Genomic DNA, 22935 nt, shown 5'->3' on the forward strand with positions numbered 1-22935 from the left:
AGGTAGGAGCCAAAAGGGGTGTAGTTTGTGGGTGTGATCACCCGTGTGTACACCTGTGAGCATGGACGCGCTTGTTTTTTTAAAAGGTTCCTTCATGTAATGATCTGCTAGAGGGTGTGGGGGGGCCACAGCCCCGTCCTCCAGGGCATGAAGCAGGTATGGAGATCAAAACTCCAGACATCCAGAGGCCCTCAGAACACAAGAGACCAAGGAAGACCAGCAGACGGGCAGCCGCGCCACTGTCCCAGAAAGAGCTGAGGAGAGTCCCAGATGAGGGCTCACTCAGCAGCCGTGGAGCAGAAGCCAGGGGGGGTTGCAGTGACGTGCCCATGAGCTCCGCCGGCAGCCAGCTGTGCCTGGGTGACCGAGCTCCAGGCCAAGGGGCCCGGGGCACTCCACCTCCGGAGTGGCCCGAGCGAGCCCCAGGCTCCAGGCCCCGATAAGCGGCCACCAAGGAGTGAGCCGGTGTGTACCTGGACGCCCTTCCCCGGACACAAAGAACCACCAACGCACCGATGTCTGAGGGAGTCCGCCACCGGCAGGGGAAGTGGTGGGGGGTGGAGATAGGCCTCCATACCTTGGATGGCCTGAGATGTCCCCAGAGAGGTGGCGTCTGATACCCAACCTGACATATAGACACAGACATACAGGCACACACAGACACAAACATCCATTCCCACCCTCATGCTCTCATATGCACTTACTCCACACTCAACCAACGTGGAGACAGACATAAAGACACAATCACACTCCCCAAGCGTACTCTACGAACAGTGTTGGGGAGTAACGGAATACATGTACCGCCATTACGTATTTAAAATACAAAATATGAGTAAAAATTCAATTTAAAATTTTGTTGTTTACTTTTAAAATTACCAATAACACTGCACCAAGCTATCTTAAGGAACTTTTAAACCCATATGCTCCTGCTAGGGCTTTAAGGTCATCCTCACAGTTACTACTGTTGGTTCAGCCCAGATCTCGACTGAAATCTAGAGGTGATCAATCGTTTGCTCTAGTTGCACCGGAGCTGTGGAACAATCTCCCGATTGGCATTGTTAAGGTTCAAAATATTGGGGATGGAGACAAGAGAAAAAACCACAATAACAACACTGGTCCGGCCGGGTTGAGTCAAACGATGATTTAATGATCACACACGTGGGAGATGGACACTGATGCAGACAGCCTCAAAATCTCAAAATGGTGGAGCATTGCTCAAACTTTTATAACCTCTGGTGCCTCCACCTTATCATAAAAAGCCTAAACATTCACATGCTCTCTCTCACACAGCGCCTAAGCTACGACCTTGGCTCCCTGTTTATCTGCTCCTGCTGAAATGGGGCAGAAAACTCCAGCACACTCTGTTCTCTTCTACTCAGACAAATTAGACAATAACCTTCTGCGAACAGTATTTCTTATAACTCAGCAATATAATGCATCATAAAACAATATCATTCATTCACAACAAGTCAGCAATTTAATGTAATGCAAATCAGTTTAACTAATGCAATAGTTATCAGCTTCTTCTAATTCAGGAGAATAATGCAAACTAAAACTACATAATAATTCACAATCTTTAATTAGGGGTATAACATGGCATAAAATAATATCATAATTTTACAGCATCCGGGCGTCTGATTCTATTCATTCTTTTAAATCACGGCTCAAAACATATCTTTTTAAACTTGCCTTTTCTACCAGTTAAATGCTGGCTTGCTTGCAGTGACCTATTGTATTAAATTCTCTGCTTTCTTTCCATTATTGGTGTCTTTTATCATGGTGGTACAGTCTTACCTTGCTATAACCTATGTGTTGCAGTTTACTCTTATTGGTGGCTTTTACCTGTGAACATAATCCGTTACTTTTATGAATTTGATGTTAATGTGTGAACTGTTTTATTTTTTATTGTTTTATGTAAAGCACTTTGGTATGCCCAAGGCTTTTAAATGTGCTCTATAAATAAAGATTGTTGTTGATTGTTGTTAACTGTATTCCGTTACAGTTACCGTTTAAAAAGGTGGTATTCAGAATACAGTTACTTTGTTGAAATAAATGGATTACACTGCGGTACTTTCCTGTTTCATATTGTCGCGGGTCAGGACTGTTTGGGTTTTGTTTGACAGCTACGTTCTGTTGTTCCAGGCGGCAGCGTTACGGTTGCCATGGTTACAGGGCAACGCTCTCTCTCTGCAACTGTGTGTTTCCTGGGTGAGAGAGCGCCTTTTCGTTGTTGTTGTTGTGCTAAGCTAACAGGCGGAATGCTACAAGCATAGCTCTAAAGAATGTAGCATCATGGGCAGTGTAGTCCGTGTTGCAGGGAGAATGGACTGCCATACACGTTATGGGTCTGTGAGCGCGAGGAGGGAGAAAAAGGGGAGTGGAAAGGTACGAGTTGTCATCGAGGAAAAACGGGAGCTGGAAGCATGTAAATATAATAATAACCACTTCAGCCAAGAAGAGTGGCTGACGAGCCCAGATGTAAGTAAGCTATTAAGACTCGACTGTACACCGTGTTCATGTTTTCCTCCGAAAACAATAAGTTCCGTTGGAGCAGCCTTTCGACGCCTCTCTCTGTCTCTCGCAAGAAAAGTTGACCCACACAACAAAGTAAAGCTATTTTTTGGCTACGAGCCGACAGGGACCCCGCCGTATTAGTCAGAGGTCCTTTACTACAGTTCGGAGTCGCGGACCTTCAGTAATAGTAATAAATCACACAGCAATAGTACATTCACGTAGTTGTAAAAAGCATGATAATATATTAAGTAATCCAAAGTATTCAGAATACGTTACTGTCATTGAGTAATGTAACGGAATACATTACAGAATACATTTTGGGGCATGTATTCTGTATTGGAATACATTTTAAAAGTAACCTTCCCAATACTGTCTATGAACCAGGTCTAGGTACCCTTGCCCCTGGAGGGGGGAACTGCACCCAGACCCAGGTGGTGTTACCCTTTTCCCTGTGGTGGGGAGAAGCAGACCGCCCGACTCCACAGCAGCAGGGAGGCCCCACATTCCAGGCCGCAGTTGGACGGCCAACTCCTCCTCCTAGCCCCCCCGCTCCAGCAGGCCGCAGAGAACAGGGGTGAGAGAAGACTCCAAACCTCCCTCCGGCCGCTTATATGTAGTGTTGATGCATATGTGTTCTAAGGTGCATTTAAAACCCAGGAGGGCATGGAGCTACCTGCCAGAGAGCAGCAGGTAAGCGCATAGCCCCTCCTGCTAGCCCTCAATGTATATGTGTATTTAAAATTGAGAGGTGGGCAACGACGCCAGGGGTGAGGTGTACAGACTTTTAATATGTGTTAGTATACAAGATAATTTTTCGCCATCTTACAATGCTGTGATTGCAGCCATTCTCCAACTCTCTGTGAATAGTACTCATGGCCATTGATCAATGGGTTTTGATCAGTGGTTGTTGATCAATGGTCATGAGAATTTGCATAATTAAAATTAAGGGACTGACTTCCCAGCCCACTGTTCTTTCAGTGGGCTGGTTTCAGTCATTATGCAAATGTACTGTTTATAAGATTTGGGGAAACCTGCAGTCAGCTGAGACTGAAGAAGTCAGTTGGATGGGTGACAAAACGGTTCTCCCACAAAACGCTACGTCCAGATGAACAGAATCAACTTTTGGAGATACACAATAATTATTTTGTTTTGGTACTAAATTGGTAACCATGCTTTGTGTAATTCTATTAGTGTATGTAAATCTCTGGTATTGCGACATACCTACTGAATTTTTAACATTTTTCTACATTTACACCCACTTGAGTGTCACCTGACAATGAGATATAACCCAACTATAAACTTTTAAAACAAATTGAACTATTTCAGATCAAAACTTAACCACTTTGACAAAGCATGTTTTTCTTACAGGTATAATTTAAGTGTTTTTTTAATGTTACCTTTTTACGGGGAAGCCTGACTGTCTTGAGACAAACTGTAAAGTGCAGAGCAAAAGAAAAACAGAAAATAATTATAAAATAGAAAATATCTTCACACTGGGAAATCTTTCATACAGATCTTTGGGGATTTCTTACGGATTTTTTCTGGACATAGTTGCTTTTCTATCAGTTCCTCAAATGTTGGGTGGGTAGGAGCGACCGGCTGATCCTTTGAGATCTTCTTTGCAGTCACAGAGACTTAGAATAAAGGAAATGTAGTTAAGTTAAATAGTGGTAGTTTAGATAGGATGCAAATTACCCAGCTGATTTAAATAAAAATCTGAAAACTGTTCTCGTCATGAAGCACAGTCTTTAGCTTTTGATTCCGTCCAACATCCTGCTGTCAAAGATACTCCACACTTGAAGGTGTTTTCTGTCCACTTACCTTTGTCCTTTGTAACCGTTTCTACACTTTCAACTCTTTGCTTTGCCTCCACAGAAATCTCAGGTGATTTTCCTGCAGTCTGCTGTTGTGTTTCTTCTTGTAGAGCAGAATCTGAGCTCTGTTCGGTCTGTTCTGAAGCTTTGAGTGAATCTTCTGGACTTTTGATGACAGTTTGTGGTTTCTGAGGTGGATCAGTGGGTTTTGGTGGCGATGTATTTGGCTTGGTCTCAGCTGCACTAGTTGGTAGTTGATTCTCACTTGATATAGTTGGTGACGTCTGATTATCTTTGCCGTCAGTAGAAGTTTCAACTTCTGTGTGGTCCTCCCTTTCAGAAGCTGATGATTTTCGTGCTTCACCTTTAGGCCCCATCGCAGATTCATGAATCTTTGTTTCAGGTTTCTTGTGTTTTGTCTCTACATCAGGCTTATCCTCTGACGTTGTTGATTTAGAATGATCCACTTTTTCTTTTTTCAGAGTTCCTGCTGATTTAGATTTCTGCGTCGTTGAGGCCGTTTCTGCTTTGGAAGTCAAGACTTTTGGCTCACCATCAACTGCAGCACCTTTAATTGGTTCAACAGCCTTCATAGTATTGGCTGTATTTTTAGGTGCCACCACAGCTTCTTTAGCACCGGTTTGAGACCCTTTGGGTTTACGTTTTCCTTTCAAATCACTGGTGTTAGGCTGCTTTTCGGGACTCTTCGTAGATTTACTCTTAGATTTTTCGAGGCTTGAAGCTGCTTCTTCAGCCTTATCACCAGTTTTTACAGTTTTAGCTTTCTGCTCAGCTGAGATGTTTTTCGCTTTGGAAACAGAGACTTTTGCTGTAGTTTCCAGTTTAGTTTTTGTGGTTTTCTTGAATGCAATTTCCTGCAAACAAAGATAATTTCGGATTAATCAGATAACTGATTATTTTGCCACAGAAGAGCTGCAATGTTAATATTTGTATTTCTCAAGGGAAAACAAAGTTACCTTTTCATTAACAACACTGACAGTTACTTCTTTTATGTCAAAGTTCTTTAAGCTCTTCAGTTTCTCAGCATCTTCCTGTTTCTTGAAACACACAACTGCCTGGGTGTGCACAAACACACACACACATTAATTTGGATTACTACCAAAACTATTACGTTACTACATTCACACTAAAAATCATATATGAGCACTTGTCAGTAGCTTACAAGTATTTGATGACAAGTTTGAGTTTTCCAAGAAAACTACAAGCAACGGTGGCAACTTGCAAGAAACCAGTGCGATTCCAAGGATGTTTTTAGTGCAATGTGTATATATAGATTTTAAAAAATGCATAATGCAAAGCAGCAAAATAAAAACAAAATACATTGTGTATGCTTTCATAGGATTAGACTTGAGCAGAAACTTTCTGACATTGCGATGTCTATATAAAAGCTCAGTATAATCCAAAGTAGCCTTGAATGTGAGGGCTGCAAGACCACAGAAGGAAAGTAAGGATAACCAACTGACTTTAAACCGCATGATGAATGCAGGACAACAACCATGAATGGACAGTACATTTATAGAGAATTGTAGCTACGATGCATAAATATCTATCTTCGATTGCAGAAGCAAACCAGGAGACACATTTTCTCTAGATTCACAAGCAGGTCAATGAAGTCATCCATCTATAACAGTGAACAAATTTCAGTGTACATACCTGTAATTTTGACCTAAACAAAACAACTGACTTGGTTTTTCCGAATTTCTCCACAGCAGAAATCACTTCACTGTGAGAGAGACTACTGACAATCCCTTGTAGCCTCACCATGGTTGGAGGGGAAGATTTAGCAGCCTGCGGAAACACGGTCAAGAAAAATATGAACAATATGAACCAAATGCAGATTTCATCATGACAACTGGACTCAAAGTTTGTGCTTGTATAAATTTGTGCTGAAGGATTTAATCTTGGTTTTGTGGCATCAACAATCATGTCATCTGTCACTGACCACATTATAAATTGTCCAAAACTGTCCATTCATGAAAAAAGGCATCATGTGAAGTCACCTTGGTCTTCTCTGTGCTAGGCCTCCCTTTAACTGATTCTGGAGATGCAGAACGTGAGGACGATGATGTTGATGGGGACGACTTCATCTTGGCTAGCTCAGCCAGCAGGGCAGGAGCCAAAGTTTTGACGACAGTCTCCAGGTCAGACTGTTTTGATAAGGACTGGAGAGCTAAAATACCACAGGTACAAAAGAGATTCACACATTGGTGGGTCCCAAGTCTCAAAAATCATCTATTGCTTCTGAAAGTTTTATAATCGTAGAAAAAACTATACTGACATTTTCTGGTGGTACTGGTCTTTATTTATAATTTGCATTAGTAAAGTTAATGTTGTGTGTGTGTGTGTGTGTGTGTGCGGGGGGGGGGGGGGGGGGGGCAACTTTGATCTTAGAAAAACCTAATGAGTACATACCAAAAAATACCAAGAAGCAATTTTCAAACCTGATGTTTCCAGCAGTTTCTTTGCCAAGATCTTCGAGCTGCTCAACTTTCGCATAGGAGATGACCTCTCTGTCGACGATCGCCTCTCCCAGCTTCTCCTTGGTGATGAACATTTCTCATCTCTTCTTCTCGGCGAGGATCGTCTCTCACGTCCCCTTGAGCGTGATCGATATCGTGAAGAGGAAGGACGGTCATACCATGAGGAGTCAGAATGAGACCAGGACCTGAAAGAAGTATGGATCAAAGAACTTAATGACTCATAAACATCTCAAAGCACACATGCAGCATGGATACAAAAGGAAACTAGTCCACCAATTAAGTGTTTTTAAGTTTACATTATTAAATAAATTACATTTCGCCCTCTCCACTGGAGAGCTAAATCTTTTTGATTGATCCTAGTTCTCAAAATGTATGTTGGACAGACCTGCGATTACGTCTGGAGATGTACGGAGATCGTGATCGGCTTCTGTGTCTCTCCCTTCGGGGGCTGCGTGATCGAGAACGGGAATGACTAATTCGTCTGTCCCTCCTACGCTCCAAGTCACGGAGGCGACGTGAACTGCCGGAGCGGGAACGGCTACTTCGTCTGTCCCTGCTACGCTCCGGGTCATGATGGCTGCGGGAGCGGGAACGGCTACTTCGTCTGTCCCTGCTACGCTCCGGGTCATGATGGCTGCGGGAGCGGGAACGGCTACTTCGTCTATTTCTTCTTCGCTCCGAGTCACGATGAGTGCGGGGGCTGCGAGAGCGGGAACGGCTACTTTGCCTGTCCCTGCTACGCTCCGAGTCACGATGGCTCCGGGGGCTGCAGGAACGGGAACGACTCTCATGTCTGGTTTTCTTCTGGGAAGTCTCAGCAGAAGTTGAGGGAGAGGGCTTGGCACCTGATGCACTAACAATTGCATATAAAAAGAAAGGCACATGTTAAATCAAAGAAAATGAAAGCCTCCAATACTGGCATGTTTTTTTATTTGCCAAATGACTTCAAATGAAGATAATTACTCTAGCAGTGATGCTATTTCACCGTTCCATTCTGGGTATCTGTGGAAAAACACAGATACATTTTTGTCAGATGTTGCAAGGTAGAATGTCCTTAAAAATATATTATTGTTCATTAATCCAGAAACTCAGAAATGTATTCAGCCTTTCAACAATTTAGGTTAGGGAAAATGGCGCATGGTAAATGCTGCAAATCATTAAGTTGCTTTAAATTAAAAAAATACAAATGAACAGTTCTTAGGAAGCTATCCTAGCATTACAACCCCGGCATCATTTTGGCACACCCATGGTTGTGCTGCCCCAAAGATATCGGTTCATAATCACGAAGTACAGAGAAGAAAGATTGACCGCTTTCGCAGAAGTTTGAAGTTCTCGATGTGAAGGCTGGTATTCTGGTGGGAGACCCAATCCTAGTGGTCACAACAAAACACAAACATTTAGAGAAGGTTTATTATTATCAGGAGCAACGTTTGTCATTGACATCACTTGCTGATAAAAGGTCACTAAACTTTGCAGTGGCCTTAAAAAAATTCTTAAAATATTAACAGTTAGTCCTTCACTGAACGCAGAAGCATTATAACATTAGCCAGGAGTTTGGATTGTATTTAAACCTTCATAGGCCAAAAACCAGGAACAAATAAGCATGACACATTATACCTCTCCTGGGATAAAATTTTAAAAGTGAAATTATTTAGTATATATAGAAAACACAAGTCAAACATCTGATTACAAACAACCAAAACGAAAGGATCATCTTAGGCTCTGGATTCTGGACTCTCAGGCTCTTCTTATGTCATCAAACTTTCCCGAGGCTCCAAGAAGGTCAGCGCAGTAGAGGCCAAGTTTGGATTAGGACAAAATGCACCACCTATGACGATCACAGTTGGAGTAGCGACAGGAAGATGATGTTGAAATAGGCCAGAAGAGGAAGGCGCTGTTTCTTTGACGAGGAGCTCAAATGTGAAATTTGGTGCAGCGAAGGAAGGCCGATCCATAAAGAGAGATTCAACAACAAATCAAATCTGGTGCTTGTGTAGCTCATGACTGGGCGCAGCGGGTGCTTATGTTTGTGGTAGTAAATGATGTTGCCTATTGGGACACAAAAACACTAACTTAAAAAGAAAGTATGAGTAAAAAAAAAAAGAAAAAGAAGCAAGTATTACACAAAAACAAGGTGCCCACTAATGTGAAATAAAGGACAAAACACACTATTCTTAACTCTAATGACAAAAGACAAAAAGGGAAACTTTCACATTCAGCAACAGTTCCAGAAAAAGCAAAGCTGAATGTGCACTGTGGAACAGCAGCCCAAGAACAGAGACAAATGAAAAAACAGCCATCTTCCAACATTTTCTGATGCACAGGCTCATCAGGTTTGCAGGTTTCTCCTCATCATGTCATCCGAGGCCTTGGTTCCATTGTTAGCAAAAGCCTTGAATGTCTTCGCATCAGTTTATGTCATTTTAAAAGAGATTAAATCTATCAATTGCAAGTACAGACCACTGAATATTCTGAAGGTCTCTTATTAGTAGTGTTTTTCAATTACAATATCTGATAGACATATAGTTAACTTTAGTCTGCGCTGTAATCCTTCAGAAATTCTGGTACAGAATACTGAATTGCAGAAATATGTGAAAAATTTGTCCAAATGTTTGTATTCCAAGTTGGTAGTCTTCCTACAGTCATCATTATGAAGGAATAGTGTATAAAACAAACCAAATAGACTTTAAAGTAGCATACATGAAGTTTTTTCAAAACTACAATTCTATAATGGGATCCAAAATCAATTCAAAAACAAAAAACATTGCATGTCAAATAAATAAAAACCGACAGAAAGCAAAAACATCGAACAATCTTCCACTTACCTTCATCTGAGTACATTCCTTGTTACATAAAGAGCAGGTATGAGGAAAGACCATAGGTGAAGCGCCAGTGTAGTCTTGCATCTGGGCCAGCACTGGGATATTCCTTGTCACTTCTACCTTTGCTGGAAGCTGCTTCGTGGAAGCGGGCTGCGGTATATGAATGAAATTCATGAAGTTCTGCATTAGCGGAGAGAGACCCGGAGGAACGGGCATCATGAGCCCTGGCATGAGGGACGGCTGTGGAACTGGCTTTGCAGCCGAAAAAACTTGAGACTGCAAAGCTTGTCCCATATGCACAGCTGGCTGATTCTGCATCTGCTGCAACCCAATCGGCAGGTTAGGTACCTGGGCCGTCTGCTGCTTCAGTTGCGTCTGCTTCAGTTGTTGCTGTTGCGTCTGCTTCAGTTGTTGCTGTTGCGTCTGCTGCTTCTTCAGTTGTTGCATCTGCTTCAGTTGTTGCTGTTGCGTCTGCTGCTGCTTCAGTTGTTGTTGTTGCGTCTGCTGCTGCTTCAGTTGTTGCATCTGCTTCAGTTGTTGCTGTTGCGTCTGCTGCTGCTTCAGTTGTTGCATCTGCTTCAGTTGTTGCTGTTGCGTCTGCTGCTGCTTCAGTTGTTGCGTCTGCTGCTGCTGCTTTGGTGGTGGTTGTTGCATTGTCTGTTTCACTTGTTGCTGTTGTACCTGCTTCTGCTTCTGCTGCATTTGCTGTTTGTTCATCTGCTCAGAAACATTTGATACTTGCCCGTGAGTCTTACTCTTTTCTTTGATGTGACTGTCGCTGCTGCTGCTGCCAATGAGTACAAGGCCAGGTCGGCTTGGATGCACACTATGAACTATATTAGGAGTTAGTTGGCTTTTTGATGCTGAATAGCGATCTGGCTCTGGATTTTTCAACGGAAGGGCTTTAGTGACTTCTGCTTTAAGAGATCTTATGTCTGTGTCCGTCTTCGGCAGAGAGAAACCTTTGAAGATTTCTTGAGATGACTGGTTCGGTTGGGTGTGCAGTTGTTGAGCTGGATCGCTGCTTCGCATTGAGCCATGACTGGTAAAAGAGCTGCCTTGATCACGGGAAGAAACCAAGGTGCTGTTTTTCACCTCTGTCATACTTTTTTGCAGTGATTCTCGACTGTGACCGCTACTATCATAGGAGCCCATCAGCAGCGTACCTCCAGTTCCACCACTACTGGCTCCACTGCTGCTCCTTCCAATTTCATCCCCAAAGCTTCCAGTATATTTTCCAGTATGTCCATAATCAATCACTTTACTTGGTTGGACAATAGGTGACAATTCATCCCGGCACATCCCTTCCCCTCTTGAAGTACTTAACCTTTCCTTTCCACTCATACTTGTGGTGGAATGAGGATCATAGTAGGATTTTGATGGATCTGCTGTGGCAGATCTCTTTGCCTTTTCCATGCGGATTTGTCGTAAGATAAAAGGCAGGTTGTCAGGAGTCATCTGATCTTCTGGGTATGAGATCAGATGTTCCAGGTCCCCTTTTTCAAGTCCAAACTGCATAAGGATGTTCACAGCTGTTTCTGAAGTGTACTTGGGACGAGTAGACTCTGCAGAACCCACAGGTTTGTCTGGCACTGGGTAGTCATAATCACCTAAGCCTGGAATGGATTGCACATTGCGCTCTCTTTCATTCGAGGCATTAAACCTACTGTCGCCAGTGCTTTGATAGCTCAATGAAGCAGATGATGAACAGTATTTAGACGAATCATCCTCAGTTTCCCGTTTGTAGCTTGGCAACCAGTCCATGGAGCTAGTGCTACTTGCAACATCAGGGGGTCTTCGAGAGTTTGAGGACAACACGTAGGAAGTCACATCTTTGCTTGAAGAATGATACTCATGTCTTTGAGTAAAATGACTGCTCTTGTCTACAGGCTGATGACTCACATCCTCTCTGGCTCTACTTATATGCATGTCTATGGACCTCTTTATGTCCTCTTCCATTGAAGTCTTACTCGCTTCTGGCCTGTAGCTCATTATTCCCCCAGATTTTGCAGGAGTCGCAGATGAAACTCCGGAAGAGCTAAAGCTGGACCCAGGCCCAAGATGAGGAGATGTCTTATGAGAGTCTCTCTCTGCCTGCATACTGGACTGTCCATAGTGCCCCTGGGCTGAACTTTGTTTCCCAGAGGCATAGGGGTTATATGAGGGATGGGACATGGTGTTAGCAACCTTCAGAAGGTTTAGTAGACTGATGGCTGCAGCTGTGGGGGGTGTTGTGGGTATAAATGGGGCAGGTGTGTTGGTTCGACCATCAACAGCAATAGCGTTATTTATCTGTGTCAACGCAACGTGGGCTTTCAGCTGAGCCAGCCGCAAGCATGCAGCTTGCTGTCCGATCAGTAAAAAGCTTCCTGGGAGCCCACCCAGTAGGGGGCTCTGTTGGGGCCCTGGTGCAGGAGAAGGGGTGTAACGCTTCAATGACAATGGAAAGCTGGAAAGTTAAAAATAAAGAAAACAAAGAATTAAGGTTAATCAGTTGTACTGGGCCTCAGAATCTTGGAAAGATGAAATCCATCGTCTGGGAGGCCTTTTCTTAATTTGCAGACTTCCCGAAGATCATTCATTCATTCGGATTCATTCTGTTAGTATCATCTTCAGGGCTTCACTAGTAAGAAGGAAAGGTAGAAACAAAAGCATCAAAAACAGAGAAAAAGAAAAAACAAGAGATTAAAACAATAGAGACACAGGAGACAACAACAACAAAATAGAAAGGAGGTGTTAATCTCAGAAGAATAAGGTTAATACACTCAACAAAAATATAAACGCAACACCTTTGTTACTGCTCCCATTCCCCATGGGATGGACGTAGAGACCTAAAATTCATTCCAGATACACAATATAACCATCCCTCCCAAACAGTGGTCGCAAATCAGTCCAAATGTGTGGTAGTGGGCACATCTGCCATATTGAGATAATCCATCCCACCTCACAGGTGTGCCACATCAGGATGCTGATCTGACATCATGAGTAGTGCACAGGTGTACCTCAGGCTGCCCACAACAAAAGGCCACCCTGGAATGTGCAGTTTTGTCTCACAGCAAAATGCCACAGATGCCACAAGCAATGAGGGAGCGTGCAATTGGCATGCTGACAGCAGGAATGTCAACCAGATCTGTCGCCCGTGCATTGAATGTTCATTTCTCAACCATAAGCTGTCTCCACAGGCGTTTCAGAGAATATGGCAGCACATCCAACCGGCCTCACAACCGCAGACCTCGTGTAACCACACCAGCCCAGGACCTCCACATCCAGCAGGTTCGGGATGTGCTTGACCGGCGTATACGACAGCGTGTACCAGTTCCCACGAATATCCAACAACCTCGCACAGCCATTGAAGTGGAGTGGACCAACATTCCACAGGCCACAATTGACAATCTGATAGACTCCATGCGACGATGTGTTGCACTGCATGAGGCAAATGGTGGTCACACCAGATACTGACCGGTTCTGGGTCCCCAGACCCCCAATAGCGCAAAAAAACTGCACATTTCAGGGTGGCCTTTTGTTGTGGGCAGTCTGAGGTACACCTGTGCAATAATTATGATGTCAGATCAGCATCCTGATGTGGCACACCTGTGAGGTGGGATGGATTATCTCAATATGGCAGATGTGCCCACTACCACACATTTGGACTGATTTGTGACCACTGTTTGGGAGGGATGGTTATATTGTGTATCTGGAATGAATTTTAGGTCTCTACGTCCATCCCATGGGGAATGGGGGCAGTAACAAAGGTGTTGCGTTTATATTTTTGTTGAGTTTAGATCTTCCAAAGCAGGTTATCTTATCCTTCTCTATCCTTTGCATGTCCCTGATCTGTGGATAGAGACACAGAACATACACGCTAGTCGTCCAATGTCCAGATGATTCTAACAAGACCCATGATTAGTACCCAATAAGGTTGAACTAACATATGCACACAAATTTGTGTGCATATGTTGCTACACGGGTGTGTTTTTTTATTATGACGATCTTCAAGTCCAGTCCACAAGTTGCAGTGCTGTGCTGGATAGGCAGCATTCAGAAGAGAGATGACGTATGGCTTGGAAAGTTGGTGAAGGAAGCTGGATCTGCTGTTGACTTTCTGGTAATGACAGCACACAGATGGACCTCAACCGGTGCAAACTGCCATTGTCATGAACACATCCTCCTACCCCCTAAACATGATCGCATAAACCAAAGGAGCATGCTCAGTGGCAGGTTGGTGGCATAGAGCAGCTTATGATGATCTTCTGTCTCCTCAGAGGACATGATTAGACTCCTCCGCTCATCTTGAATTGCAGCAGATAAGGGACTAAAGTTGAGTACCATAATTGATGCTCTGTTGTCTGCTTGCACTTAATTTAACTGGTTATATAAGCTCTCTCCACTTTCAGTGACTTTAGTGTCACTGTAAAATCATTTTACACCGTGGAATAATTTAATTAATCCATACACTATCTGCACAGACATTGTCCTGATCATTATGTAAGGACTTTTTACAAACTTTTCACATATGCAACAGGCTATGTTCCGAGAAGTGCAGTAAAAGCGTCCCAACAATTCTTACATTAAACAACAGCAACAGTGAGAGAAAGCATTGTCACGAATGAAAACCAATGACTATTTTTTTGAAAACCTTTGCAAACCTCAAAAGAAAATTAGTTGGTAAAACTGCAGCTACAAACTACTGAACGTTTGCTGTTTGCTCCCTTTGTGCTTTGATGGCTCTCTAATTTTAGGGACAAACTGTTATCCAGTGCAAAACTGGACTGGTGCATGTCTTCTATATAGATCCTTACTACCAAAGTCATCAATGATGACATCAATGATGACTCAATGATTTCCCTCAATGTTACTATTTTTGTTTGTTTGTTTGTTTTGGGGGGTGGGGGGGGGGGGTTGTATTGCTTGTGTTAGCTAGGTTATGCTTAAAAGTAATTTAAGAGAAAGTGAATTGCATAGATACACACACCTACCAGATGTAAAGAAGAATAACGCAATAGGAGAAAAGACTGAAATAAATAAATGTTTAAAAAAAACATAGATCCTTAAGTGGTAATATAGAACAACACAACTAACCAACAGCTCAGCTGAACACAACATGATTAGTTGTTAATGACATTAGGGCTGCACAATATTAGGAAAACCTGCGATGTGCGATAACTATGATCAATACTGCGATAACGATATGACTTGCGATAAAATAAATATAAAAAAAACAAATACATAGTTTCCGTTTTACTGCAAGTTTTATTTAAATAAAGCTGCTGTATTAGCAGTGTAACAACAAAGTGCACTTTAACATTGAAACATTGCCCCCATAAAAAAAATTCTGAGGCTTGAATTCTGAAAGACATCCTTCCTGGTCTCTAGAATTAGTTTTAAATACATAACTTAAATTATACTGCAAATTATCTCAATGCAGTTGTTCATCATTTTACAACTCACAAAGTAGTTATGATGTAAGTCAAAACTGGAGAGGAAACTTTACTGTAGTGTTTGCGTAGTTTTCAGCTTGGCTCAGTTCAAACATGACGGTCTTGCGGCATGTTTCGTACACTTGTGGAATGGCGACATGGGAAAAGTAATTTTGTGAGGTGTCTCCGGTCCACTTTATGTATCAGACTGGTGAAGCACTCTCTGCTAACTGTATTTATAGGCATCATGTCTTTGTCAAAAAATGTGTAATGACCTCTGTTATTTCTTTGTAGCGCTTTGACGCTTTCTCATAAGGAGTCCCACTTGAAAAACTAATACAGAGACGGCTTTTGGACTGCGGTGCTCTTTGTCTTAACATTAGCAACCTTTGTTTGGTTTGCCCTGTCTTTCTGGAACTCTTCAAACAGTTCTCTGTGGTTGTATTGAAGATGATGGTTCAGAGTAGTCATGTTTCCTCTGGTGGTTGCCACGAGTGTTCGGCAAGTTTTGCAGAGTACCTGTGTTTGGAGAACGTTGTCTTTATCAAATCCAAAGTACCTCCAAATAAGCGAGGTACTATCTTTTTTTTTAGGCACGAGTTCATATTCAGTAGCGTTCTCGTCATGCGTCTCGCTCTCAGCCTTTACAACTCTGACTCGTTGCTGCAGCGTTGTTCGCTCACCACCTGCGTAGGAGGCGGGCCTCTAATCCATTTAATTGGTTAATGCCGTGAAGGGCTCTATTCGACTGGTCAAATGTATAAAGGGGTTTCTTTGATTGGTAAATTCTCTAAAGCACGTGTGTAAACATTTTAAGGTACCCAATTATCGCAGTATACGTCATCTTTTGCGATGGGCCCATCGCACAGGCTGGTATCGCGATGACAATCAATTTTCAATTTATTGTGCAGGCCTTAATGACATCTGTAGTTTTAGTCAAGGATTTAGTTAGCCTACCCTACATTGCAGCTGTCTTTACACTGCCTTTAAGTAAGCACCTGCAGCAGTGGATAAGTGATTTTTGCTCACTGCACATGCGTGGGAGCAGGTTAATGACAGGCGATCTTTTCCATAGTCTGAGCGTCCAACTGTCTTAATGTCTAATGCCAGGCAACTGATAACCAATACCATTACGTCTGGGATGAGTCTTAAGAGCGGGGTTAACGTCAGGGCTCGCAAAATCGCTAGCCCGACGTCCCGGGGCTAGTGATTTTTCCAGTCGGGATACCAAAATCTTTCTCTGCCCTGCCCGTCGGGCTATCATAGGAAGGAAAAATATATGTCAATGCTTTTGCATTCTTTCGGAAATGTAGCTGGATAATTATGTCATTGGCATCAGTGAGCAAGAATTTGCGCTTGTTTTTTGCTTTCACTTTGCAATCGTGCGAACTGTGTATAGAGAGCGACAGTACTGATTGGTGAGTGACGATCATTTGCGCACCAATTCCTCTGACATCGTCTTATCAGTCGTTAGCTTACTATGCAAACATGACAAGTGAAATCTCCCGCAGCAAGCTTAAACATGGACAGACATTTGTTTAGAACTCTTAAAGATGTTGAAGCAAGCTCCTTTAAGCAATTACTTTGGTGTTCCTCCATCTCCAAAGAAATGTCAGAAGGAGTCCAAACCACAAAAGAAGCGCGTATTCTCGGAAAAGTGGTTGCAGGAGGTGAGCTGGCTTCAAACAAATGATGAACGCACAGAGATGTGGTGCAGAATGTGCCGTGAAAATCCCACTCTAGCGGACAAAAACACTGCCTTTTATAAGGACGCAAACGCGCATTGCAACTTCTTATCTGGTGAGTGTCTTTTATTTTGACAGTGAATGCGCACATGCGGACCACTTATGTGCACCCGTGTAAATAACATAATGTTCTGCTGGGTGTGTTGTTGGTTTTCCCTCGATTTCTGAGTCGACAAGCGCCTTTGTTACTGGGACCAGTCATTTTAAGAAAGGCCCCCATTAGAACCCATGAGAAATGCAAGAAATGCATTATTGCTCAGTCTGCAATATCTTTCCCAGAACAAACATCAATTGCAAATAACATACTAAAAATAAACCTGAAAAATCTGTTTAGAACAGCGTACTATGTTGCAAAGAGTGAACTACCACTGACAAAATTTAGCAGTCTTTGCAAACTTTAAAAAAAAAAAAAAGCAAATGTCCTAGATCTTGGTTCCACTTGCCTCTTAACCGTAACTTCAGTGGAAATTTCAAATTCAGGATCTGACACAGACTGATTCATGTTCTACACAGTTCTTACAAGTTTATAGAAATTTCTGTTCAATTAGAACCAAGTATTTGAGTTGATGATTGTAATTTTTATACAATGTTGTAATTTGTGTTTCAACAATTTTTTGATTGTTTTGGTTCCGTTACAATATTATACATTAAAGTATAATATTGTAAAGGAAACAAAAAATGAAACAAAACATCAATCAAAAAATTGCTCTCTCTTTTATTTGGGCTACTTAAATTTATTTTGGGCTACCAAAAGCTGAAGAGTCCCTGCCCGAAGGGCTACCAGGGATTTTGAAATTTTGCGAGCCCTGAACGTGCATCACTAAAGGAGAGAAAACTTTAATACAAGCCAGGTCTGTGGAGTGGGGGCTTATCATAAGTGAAGGACAAGTGGTTGTTTTTCCTCAATCAGTAGAATTCATGTTGTCAGTATTTGTTGTAAATGCTGCCTTTTATGAATGCATTTAAAATGTGTTGTGGGATTGTGTAGTGTGGCTGTTCCCGTGGGTTTTCCCACCTAACTAGCTTGCAATGAAAATAAAGGAAAACTGTGGCTGTGGGGATACGTTGGATAACGACTGTCGTGCCACTGAGTTAAGTTGGATTGCGCAAAATCTGTGCAGCAGTGAGATATGAGGTGAGACCATAATCCACCAGTCCAGCCACAAGGGGGCAAAAAAGGCAAGGCAATGTATGCAGCTACCGAGGAGCACTGCAACCTCCTGCAGGCCCGCTTACCACCACAAGTCGACAAACAGTGGCTGTAAGGAAAAGCTGTTCGCTTGTGGGTTTGTTTGTGATTTTTTTTTTTTACAACAACTCTGGGTACATACTTTATTAGTATTTTCCTTAAATGTGTTAAATATATATTTTCTCATCTAAATGTCCACTGAGCTGTGAGCCAGGGGGCGGTAATGCACCTTAACATTGGTTGCCAACCAAGAAGAAGAAGAAGCTGTGAGCCAGGAGGGAGGGGGTGAGTGAGTGAGTGATTCGTTCGCTCTATGATTCCGCACAGGAGGGAGGGGGTGAGCGAGTCCTGAGTGATTCGCTTATGCTTACGATTCAGCACAGGAAGGGAGGGGGTGAGTAGCTCAAATGTGCTGTTAGCATGTTAGCAGAGCGATGCTAGCAGAGGAGCTATTTTCTTGATGTGAGCTTCTACTCGGGGTTTTTTCTTCCAGTTCAGAGCAGAAATTTTTTTGTTACGATACTGGATGTTGTGTTTTTCTCCACAATTGTAATTATAAGCTAGATACATTGTTGCTAACAGCAACAGGGATGAGTCAGTGAGTCACTTGAGCTTGTGAATCATGATTCATGAGTCAGTAAAGTGATTCTCAGGTATTGAACGAATCGCTTCGCACATCACTACTATCATATCTTTTTTTACCACTATAACACAGCCTGCATTTTAATATGTGAAATTACTTTTACACCCCATCACCAATGCTGCACAGATTAATTTTACATTATAAAATTATTATTTATGTTGTGACTGTGAGACATGAGTAAGTTTGCGAAAAGGAAGGCAAGGCAAGGCAAGTTTATTTGTATAGCACAATTCAACAACAAGGTGATTCAAAGTGCTTTACAGAGACATTAGAAACAAGAACAAATAAAAAGCATGATTTAAAATTGAATAAAACAAGCAAATAAACTAACTAACTAATTAACAAACAAACAAACAACAGTATATAAAATCAAAACAGATAAAATCAGAACAGTAGATAAAATCAGTAGTTAAATGTAAGTTTTGAAATTTAAGCTTAAAGTGTGGATTTGGTGCTTTATTCAAATGCAGCTGAGAACAGGTGAGTCTTCAACCTGGATTTAAATAAACTGAGTGTTTCAGCTGATCTGAGGCTTTCTGGGAGTTTGTTCCAGATATAAGGAGCATAAAAGCTGAATGCAGCTTCTCCGTGTCTGGTTCTGACTCTGGGAACTGATAAAAGACCGGATCCAGATGACCTGAGGGATCTGGATGGTTCATACTGGGTCAGGAGGTCATTGATGTATTTTGGTCCTAAACCATTCAGAGCTTTATAGGCCAGCATCAGAACTTTAAAGTCTATCCTCTGACGGACAGGCAGCCAGTGTAAGGACCTCAGAGCTGGACTGATGTGGTCCACTTTTTTGGTCTTAGTGAGGACTCGAGCAGCAGAGTTCTGAATGAGCTGTAGTTGTCTGACTGATTTTTTAGGTAGACCTGTAAAGATGCTGTTACAGTAATCAAGCCTACTAAAGATGAATGCATGGACTAGTTTTTCCAGGTCCTGTTGAGACATCAGATCTTTTATCCTTGATATATTCTTGAGGTGATAGTAAGCTGACTTTGTTATTGTCTTAATGTGTTTTTCTAAGTTTAGGTCTGCATCCATCACTACACCCAAATTTCTCGCCTGGTTTGTGGTTTTTAGATGTATAGATTGAAGTTCTCTGGTGACCTGTAATCGTTTTTCTTTGGCGCCAAAGACTATTACCTCAGTTTTGTTTTTGTTTAGCTGGAGAAAATTGTGGCACAACCAGTCATTGATTTCCTCAATGCATTTACCAAGAGCCTGTACAGGGCCTCGGTCTCCTGGTGACATTGTGATATATATTTGTGTGTCACCTGCATAGCTGTGATAGTTTATTTTGTTGTTGTTTATAATCTGTGCCAGTGGGAGCATGTAGATGTTAAACAGAAGGGGTCCCAAGATGGAACCTTGGGGAACTCCACATGTGATACTTGTCTGCTCAGATGTGAAGTTACCTATTGATACAAAGTATTTCCTGTTTTCTACGTATGTTTTGAACCAGTTTAGTACAGTTCCTGAAAGACCTGTCCAGTTCTCCAGTCGTTTGAGTAATATGTTGTGGTCAACTGTATCAAATGCTGCACTGAGATCCAGTAAAACTAGGACTGACATTTTTCCACTGTCTGTATTCAGACATATGTCATTAAACACTTTGGTCAGAGCGGTTTCAGTGCTGTGGTTCTGTCTAAAACCTGACTGGAAGGCATCGTAGCAATTATTCTGTTTTAAGAAGTACTGAGCTGTTGGGAAACTGCTTTTTCAATGATCTTACTTAAAAACGGGAGATTTGAGATCGGCCTGTAGTTGTTCATTTGTGTCTTGTCAAGATTGTCCTTTTTCAGTATAGGTTTGATTACAGCAGTTTTTAGTGATTCTGGAAACACACCTGATAATAAAGAAAAGTTGACGATCTGTAACAGGTCTGACTCTAAAGTCTTTGAGACCTTTTTGAAAAAACTTGTTGGCAGGACATCTAAACAGCAGGAGGAGGAGTTCAGTTGACCTAAGATGTCCTCCAGGTCTTTGCTGTTAATAGGTTGAAACTGTTTCATGGTGTTTAAACAGTTTTTTGGTGGACACAGTACATATCCTGGATCTGCTGTTGATGTACCAATTGCTTGTCAAATTTTTTGGATTTTTTCAGTGAAGAATTTGGCAAAGTCATTGCAGGCCATGGTCGAATGAAGTTCAGCTGCCACTGACACAGGAGGGTTTGTTAGCCTGTCAACTGTAGAAAATAAGACCCGAGCATTATGGCTGTTTTTAGTGATGATGTCAGAGAAGTAGGACCTCCTTGCATTCCTCAGTTGTAAATTATAATTGTGAAGTTTCTCTTTATAAATGTCATAATGAACCTGGAGGTTTGTTTTTCTCCATCTGCGCTCAGCTTTCCTACACTCTCTTTTTTCATTTTTCACCAGTGTGGAGTTTCTCCATGGAGACTTTTTCCTTCCAGAGATAACCTTCACCTTAATGGGAGCAATAGTGTCCATTACATTTAACATGTTAGCATTGAAGCTATTGACGAGCTCATTGACTGACCCTCTGGGCAGGTCAGGTGTTAATGGGAAGACCTGGTTAAAAATTGCACTACTGTGTTCAGTTATACACCGTTTTGTGATCACTGTTGTTGATATATTTGTGTGGGCTGAGATTTTACTTTCAAAGAAAACACAGTAATGATCAGACAGGCCCACATCAGACACAGTAACCTTTGAAATGCTCAGGCCTTTGGAGATCAGTAGGTCAAGAGTGTGTCCTCTATTATGTGTGGCCTCTGTTACATGCTGAGTCAGCCCAAAGTTGCCCAGAGTGTTACTCAGGTCTTTAGTCCCTTTGTCCTGAGGGTTGTCCACATGAATGTTAAAATCCCCAGCAATAATTACACAGTCAAAATCAACACAGATCACAGACAGCAGTTCACTGAGGTCATTAAAAAAGTCTGTGCAGTATTTGGGAGGCCTGTAAACATTAAGAAACACAACTTTGGATGGGGCCTTCAGCTGTAAAGCCACATATTCAAAAGACTGAAAACTTCCAGGAGATAGCTGCTTACATTGAAATGATTCATTAAATAAGACAGCAACCCCTCCTCCTCTCCTGCTCGCCCTGACCTCACTGATAAAACTGTAGTTAGGAGGGGTCGTCTCGATGAGAACAGCTCCACTGTTACTTTGGTCCAACCAAGTTTCAGTTAAAAACATAAAATCAAGGCTGTGCTCAGTGATTAAATCATTAATTAAAAATGTTTTCCCAGCTAGAGATCTAATGTTTAATAAAGCCAACTTAAGTGTTTTAGAGGTATTACTTGTCCCCTCATGTTTGGGAGCAGTCTGTGGCACACAAGGTATGTTTACTATGTTTAAAGATCTTTTAGAGTGCAGCTCTCTGTGTTTTGACCAGGCCACATGTCTCCTGTCACCTAAAAGTACAGAAATTTTAAAACCTTCTAGTAAACAGGGTCCCAGCTTCTCCTGGGAAAAGTCATCACTGCCATAATCCTCACAGCCCGGACCCTTCACATATCACATATCAGACTGCGGAGACAGGGCATGAAGAGGAACTAAGGGGGGCGAGGCTGGGCAATGTGACTTCGATTGCTCTGTTGAGGGTGGGGCTCGATGGCGAACCTTTGGCCGCTCTGGTGGGGGGTTTATGGGGGACAAAAAGGGATTGGGACGGGGGGTAGATCTGAGCCCAGCATTGACCTGCTCCATCATCTCCTCAGTGAATTTCAGGTGTGGGGAGGAGGGAGAAAGGGAGGGGGAGGAGGGTGATGGCCTGTCAGGGGTTTGGGGGACTGGGGAAGGTCGTGGTCCCTTGTCCTGGTCGTTGGTGTTGTTGAGAGAGTTGGAGGCAAATAGGGACCCCTCTTCTTGCCTTAGATGTCTCTCCTTTCTGAGGCTCTTCCTCAGATGCCATGGATGTCTCTCCTTTCTGAGGCTCTTCCCGGGTGGGGGCAAATGGAGCTCCTCCTCAAGGTTTCTGCTGGGCTTTGTCTGTTCTTGGAGTACTGTTTGTTCCTCTTTATGAGATAACTCCTCGTTTATCTCAGCCTTGGCACCAAGCACGGATGGATGACGTATGGAATAAAACAAGTTGGAGGTGAACAGTTTCACCCCTGACTTGTTAAAATTAAATCCATTTGCTTTGAACAGATGCCTGCGTTCCCAAAAAATATTAAAGTTGTCGATAAAATGCACTGAGTGGTCAGCACATGCTGATATAAGCCATTTATTCAGTGTAAACAACCTGCTGAATCTCTCGTCTCCTCCTCTGACCGGCGGTACAGGTCCACTGATGAATACAGCTGCATTCAGAGAG

General features: G+C 42.5%; 1 protein-coding gene and 1 pseudogene across 2 annotated transcripts in view; both read right to left on the reverse strand.

The window, feature by feature from the left end:
* LOC146579549 (uncharacterized) overlaps nucleotides 1-12101 on the reverse strand; it is a 63360-nt gene extending 51259 nt beyond the window's left edge. The window contains exons 1-11 of one of the 2 annotated variants that reach the window (XM_085263380.1): nucleotides 9655-12101; nucleotides 8138-8199; nucleotides 7793-7831; nucleotides 7215-7682; nucleotides 6791-7014; nucleotides 6350-6519; nucleotides 6003-6137; nucleotides 5306-5404; nucleotides 4336-5203; nucleotides 4047-4148; nucleotides 3912-3946 (exon numbers count right to left, since the gene is read on the reverse strand). In XM_085263380.1, coding sequence (XP_085119506.1) covers nucleotides 3912-3946; nucleotides 4047-4148; nucleotides 4336-5203; nucleotides 5306-5404; nucleotides 6003-6137; nucleotides 6350-6519; nucleotides 6791-7014; nucleotides 7215-7682; nucleotides 7793-7831; nucleotides 8138-8199; nucleotides 9655-11826 — 4374 coding nt within the window. In that variant the 5' untranslated portion in view covers nucleotides 11827-12101. The remainder of the gene's footprint in view (nucleotides 1-3911; nucleotides 3947-4046; nucleotides 4149-4335; nucleotides 5204-5305; nucleotides 5405-6002; nucleotides 6138-6349; nucleotides 6520-6790; nucleotides 7015-7214; nucleotides 7683-7792; nucleotides 7832-8137; nucleotides 8200-9654) is intronic. The other variant, XM_085263373.1, reaches the window with a different exon arrangement.
* LOC146579551 (uncharacterized) lies at nucleotides 38-3905 on the reverse strand (annotated as a pseudogene).
* Nucleotides 12102-22935: the final 10834 nt, after the last annotated feature.

The sequence above is a fragment of the Mchenga conophoros genome, linkage group LG3 (assembly GCF_057382185.1).
Source record: "Mchenga conophoros isolate Kocher_MC1m ecotype Shallow Benthic linkage group LG3, M_conophoros_male_GT1.1, whole genome shotgun sequence".
Taxonomy (NCBI): domain Eukaryota; kingdom Metazoa; phylum Chordata; class Actinopteri; order Cichliformes; family Cichlidae; genus Mchenga; species Mchenga conophoros.